This window comes from Pinus tabuliformis, chromosome 8, assembly GCF_031772625.1.
Source record: "Pinus tabuliformis cultivar Carrire ecotype Pingquan chromosome 8, CPIR1, whole genome shotgun sequence".
In the NCBI taxonomy this organism is placed as follows: domain Eukaryota; kingdom Viridiplantae; phylum Streptophyta; class Pinopsida; order Pinales; family Pinaceae; genus Pinus; species Pinus tabuliformis.
The window spans coordinates 802,525,376-802,531,243 of record NC_142294.1 but is presented as its reverse complement, the minus strand read 5'-3'; the positions used below and the strand labels follow the sequence as shown (position 1 = coordinate 802,531,243).

The 5,868-nt window shown below is 40.3% G+C and overlaps 1 protein-coding gene across 1 annotated transcript; it reads left to right on the top strand.

Annotated features, from left to right (window-relative positions):
* Positions 1 to 3,689: 3,689 nt before the first annotated feature.
* On the top strand, positions 3,690 to 4,981 carry LOC149238017 (endochitinase 4-like). Its single transcript, XM_089372893.1, has 3 exons — positions 3,690 to 4,176; positions 4,265 to 4,382; positions 4,472 to 4,981. The coding sequence occupies exons 1-3, from the start codon at positions 3,759 to 3,761 to the stop codon at positions 4,758 to 4,760; spliced, it is 825 nt and encodes a 274-aa protein (XP_089229019.1). The 5' UTR covers positions 3,690 to 3,758; the 3' UTR covers positions 4,761 to 4,981.
* The last annotated feature ends 887 nt before the right edge of the window (positions 4,982 to 5,868 follow it).

Below are 5,868 nucleotides of genomic sequence, written 5' to 3'. Positions count from 1 at the left end.
CAGTGAATGTTAAAAACTGTTTGTCTCATGATGAGGATGAAGAGGAGGTGGCTGAAATGAATCCCCAAACAGCAGCACCAACACAAGAACAGCAAGGTACACCATTGAGGATCAATGAGAGTGCTTCTCCAAGCACACCACAAGGAGGAAACTCAAGTGCATCTTCAAGCACTTGCACACCAAGTGAAAGAGGTAAGAAGTTTAGAAATCTAAGTGAAATTTATGAAGAAGGAATGAATTCCTTATTTGCCTTGTTTTGTCATGTTGATGATCCTATCCATTTTGAAGAAGCTATTAAAGATAGAAAATGGATAGAAGCTATGGATGAGGAAATGAATGCCATAGAAAGAAACAAAACATGGGATTTGGTTGAATTACCAAAAGGCAAAGAAGTCATTGGTGTGAAATGGGTCTACAAGACCAAGAGCAATGCTAAAGGCAAGATTGAAAGGCATAAAGCAAGGCTGGTTGTCAAAGGCTACAAGCAGCAGTATGGGAGAGATTATGAGGAGACTTTCGCCCCGGTTGCAAGAATGGAAACCGTGAGAGCAGTGCTGTCCATAGCAGCTCAAAACAAATGGAAAGTCTACCAAATGGATGTGAAATCAGCATTCCTAAATGGAGTGTTAAAGGAAGAGGTTTATGTGGAACAGCCTCTCGGATATGAGAAGAAAGGTGAAGAGCACAAAGTGTGCAAATTGAAGAAAGCTCTTTATGGGCTGAAGCAAGCGCCAAGAGCATGGTACAGCAGGATAGATTCATATCTATTGGAGAATGAATTTGACAAATGTGAAGGAGAACCCACAGTCTACATCAAGGAAAAGGATGGTAAAATTTTAATTGTTGTCTTGTATGTAGATGATGTTATTTTCACTGGAAATGATATTTATCTTATTGAGAATTTTAAATCAGTCATGAAGAATGAATTTGAAATGACTGACATGGGTTTGTTGAGATACTTCTTAGGCATAGAAGTAGATCAAAATGAAAAAGGAATTTTTATATCTCAAGCAAGATATGTAAATCAAGTTTTGGGCAGATTTAAGATGGAAGAATGCAAGGCAGCAATCACTCCCACAGTAATGGGATTAAAGCTCAGCAGAGAGGACAGCAGCAAGGATTTTGATCCTAGCTTGTATAAAAGCATTGTGGGAAGTCTTATGTATTTAACAGCCACTAGGCCTGATTTAATGTATGCTGTTAGCTTAATTTCCAGATTTATGGAGAGGCCAAAGGAGGCACATTGGCAGGCAGCAAAGAGAATTTTGAGGTATGTCAAAGGTACCAAAATGTTTGGAATTTTATATCATGCCTCAGAACATTCAGATTTGGTCGGGTACACAGATAGCGATTGGGCTGGAAGTGTAGATGATCGGAAGAGCACTTCCGGTTATGTTTTTAACATGGGTTCAGGAGCCATTTCATGGGCTTCCAAGAAGCAGTCCATTGTAGCATTGTCTACAGCAGAGGCAGAATATGTGGCAGCGACAGCAGCAGCATGCCAGACAGTTTGGATGAGAAGGATGTTGAGAAGCTTAGGCCAAGAGCAGGCAAAAGCAACAGTGGTCTTTTGTGACAATAGCTCTGCTATTGCTTTGTCAAAGAATTCAGTGTTTCATAAGAGAACGAAACACATCGACACAAGGTTTCACTACATCAGAGAGTTAGTGAACAATGGAGAAATTGCCCTCGAACATTGCAGGACCCAGGAACAGGTTGCAGACATCTTGACAAAGCCACTGGTTCAGAAGAGTTTCGAATTTTTGAGAAAGTGTTTGGGAATGACTGAACGCGCAGCTGTTAAAATTAAAGGGGAGTGTTAAAATGTTAATTTGAACAGCGCGGTGGAGGTTTTCGGAAAACCACCGTGGTCTCCCCGCACCACCATTCGGCGAAGGTTGTTTCCGTATGAAGGGTGCCGCTGCAATCACAACCCGCCACGCGTCTCATGTACGAACACCCCAAAACCATTTTCCCCGGACGGTAACGAGCGTTTGTTTTGCTGGAGGTTGGCGTGCGAACAACGTTGGATCGGCTCAGCGATTTGATCGCATGATCTCCGCCGTTGACTTCCAGAATGTGCTGTCCGCCCACGTCACATCAAATCTTGTCATTTTCTTGTTGACCGCCGTAGGTGGAAACTTATGGTTTTTAATGCCTGTCGTATTTTCTTTGGTGGAGGCTTTAATACGTTATGGGCTTGTTTTAATATAGTAATGGGCACATTTTTTTTATATTTTTTTGTACACGTTGTTATATGTAAAACAAAAAAAACAACCCGTGTGCTGCAGTTTTTGGGTGAAGTTTTTTTTATGTGGTGAGTGGTGTATGCGCACGATATAATGTAAGTTTTTTTTTGTTTTGTTTTTTCTTGCCGTAAGCACAAAAACGCACAGCAGTGCGAGAGATAAAAGGGATGTAATGTTTTGTTATGCTGGCCATTGAAAAACAGAGGTATGTTTTGAAATTGGTTTATGTAACATCCACAGCAGTGTAAAACAAGAAAATACAGAGACAGAGTTTTTTTTTTGTAATTCCCTCTTTGCACAGAGGAAGAAATATGTAACAGAGTTTCAGTTTTAAATTAATAGAAATGTGTTTGTCACTGTGTAATGCTGTGTTCTGAGTGAGTTTGGTTTTAAGAGGTTGTCTGCAAAAGATCCAGGACAGAGGAAACAGAGTATTGTCTCTGTGGTGAATTTTATTCTGTTGGTTTTGGTATTTCTCCATTAAAAATACCCAACAGAAAGGACACCACATGTTAGAGAAAAAGACGTTGTGCAGGTATATGAGGAAGATTTAACTAATTTATGATTTGAATGATGCCTCCCTATTAGAATAAATCAACTCCTAAACGGGATCCCAATTTTAAGGTCCAATCTCCTTCCATCGTCAAAGATGTTTCCATGGTCCATGTGTTCACATGTCCGTCTATACAATATCTTGTAGTCTTTGTTCACATGTCCTTCGATACACTATCATTGAATTGGGATCTCGTTTTCAAGAAAATGATATTGTCTCATCATCGTCACAACCACAAATTACTGATGGGAAGGTGCCAAGGAAGGAGACGGGATAGAAAGTAAGACTCACCGCATTCAACGCTGCGCGTACCGCCGCCTGACGAAGCCAACGCGGACTAGATGCGTTCAACGCTTATCAGCGGGCATCTTATCTCAATTGCAGGTTTTTATTCAATAGGTACGGAATGCAATTGATTTATCAAACAGGGTTGGAATTTCAAAACAAACCCATCGGTTAAATTTGATGTTTCCACACCTGGTTTTCACTGTTTCAACAAAAAAATTTTAAGATAATTTTAACTGTATTTGACAACCAAATCAGGCGGCAATTTCGCTGTGAAATTCGATAGCTGTATCACACTTGATTTTACCATGCTTATTGAATGCTCAAATCTACAATTCTCAAGTCTCCGGACGAGGATCATTTTCTCTTGATTACAGATTCGATTCATCGAACGGATAAGGAGTAAAAACCCAACGCCAGGGCAGACTCGGGGCGTCCCGCCGTCCATGAAGTCCTTGCAACTCTAGATGGCTGCTATCATTGCAATTGCTTCATAAAATGAAAGTCTATATGAGCTGCCAATATTGACCCAACCTTAACAAGTACTAGGGGAAGAGGAGATTGCGTTGGAATTTCTCTATAAAGAGAGAAGAATTGGATTGAGTAGTTCCATAAAGATATCAAACATTGAGATTGAGCGCGGGATTCTTTAATAGAGAAAATTATTAGCTATGGGGGTTACTTGTGGTACTTCGGTAATGGCTCTGGTGCTAGTGCTGCTCCTGGTGGGCGTCAGTGTTAATGCTCAAAACTGTGGCTGTGCCAGCGGTCTTTGTTGCAGCAAGTATGGGTACTGCGGGACGACCTCCGATTACTGCGGCGATGGCTGCCAGAGCGGCCCCTGTACAAGCTCAGGTGGAGGATCTCCTAGTACCGGAGGTGGAAACGTGGGCACCATAATTTCCCAGAGTGTCTTCGATGGCCTGGCCGGCGGTGCTGCCAGCTCCTGCGAGGGCAAAGGATTCTACACTTACGCCGCTTTCATCGCAGCTGCCAATGCATATTCTGGATTTGGCACCACCGGTGCCAGCGACGATCAGAAGAGAGAGCTCGCTGCCTTCTTCGCTAATGTGATGCACGAAACTGGAGGTATATAATCTATCTACTCAACAACCATAATAATCTCTACAATGTTAATAGATGAATTAATTAATTAATTCTTCCGTCGTCATGTTAGGGCTGTGCTCCATCAACGAGATAGATCCTCCAATCATCTACTGTGATGCGACTTCCACCTCGTGGCCGTGTGCGAGCGGGAAGACCTACCATGGGCGCGGCCCTCTCCAGTTAAGCTGGTACGTAACTCAGTAATACCATCCCCTCGTGTCATCTGTAATGGTAACTGAGGGCTAACAAACCCATTTTGGATTTTTAATGAATGCAGGAATTACAATTACGGAGCAGCTGGGCAGAACATAGGCTTCGACGGGTTGAACAACCCAGACGTTGTAGGGCAGGACGCCACCATTTCCTTCAAGACAGCCGTGTGGTTCTGGATGCAGAACTGTCATTCTGCCATAACCTCCGGGCAGGGCTTCGGCGCCACAATTAAAGCCATCAACAGCATGGAATGCAACGGTGGAAACACTCCTGCAGTGAACAGCAGAGTTAATTACTACAATACAATATGTAGCCAGTTGGGCGTGGATCCGGGAGCCAATGTCTCCTGCTAAATCTTTTTTCTCTTCATGGCTGCCAAATATATCAATAAAATGCCAAAGATGTCCATGGCTATCCACTAAATAAAATTTGCACTGCACCTCTCGCGCCGTGTGCATATAGATTCTTTCACACATTTAGTTCAAGTGAACGGTTACAAAAGTATCATTGGTTTTCTTAAATTTTTATCTTGTAGGATGATTTTCATTGGAATTTCCAAAAATTTGGACGACAATCCGTGTTTCTCCGTTCTCTAACACATCATCAAAATTTGCCGTATTGTTTCGATCAGTAACGCTTGCTTTCCGGGTAGGTCAATCTGCTAATCGTAACTTTGCCAAACAGACAACATTTTCCTCAACTACACTTCAAAACCATCGAATTTTTCAAATTTAATTGGTGAGAATGCAATCCTGCAAGCGTAATTCATCATAATCCTATATTGTATCTAGATGCAGTACAAATAGCTGGGGAAGTCCTAATTTTGCATAATAAGGAGTTGTGCAAGTTTAAGCATAGGCCTAATTTGTAATAATGAAAAGGAAAGCACCAAGCATAAGAAATAGCAAACCGCAATCATGGATGGTAGGGTGGACGGAACTGTTAAAAATGGGTTTATATGGAAATATTATTTTTGCTAGCAACCAACAAAATATTGAAGTATTGAAGTTGTTGAATACCTGAATAACAAATATTGAATTTGAATTTGATTATGAAGTTGAATTAATGTTTCCTGAGGATTGCTTTGTAAAGCAGAAGTATAATCATAGTTACCAAGTTCGCCGGGTATTGGGCAAAAAGATTCCGAAATTCGCCAGCTTCCATTGTCTTGATACTCATCTTAATACGATGGGGAATTTTGGGTTTGATGAAAAAATCTCTCAAAGTATAAGAAATCAAATTTTTTATGTTAAAATACTTATAAAAAACTCATATTAAAAAAATAGAATTAAATAACAATGTGTTGTTTATTAAAAAATGGAAATTTCTTATCAAAACATTGTGGATAACTGCAGAATTTATATTTGAAAAAAATTTAAAAATTAAAAATATATTTTTTTCTATTTTTATAATTTTTTTTCGATAATTATAATTATTAAATTGGGATATAGCTTTATTAAA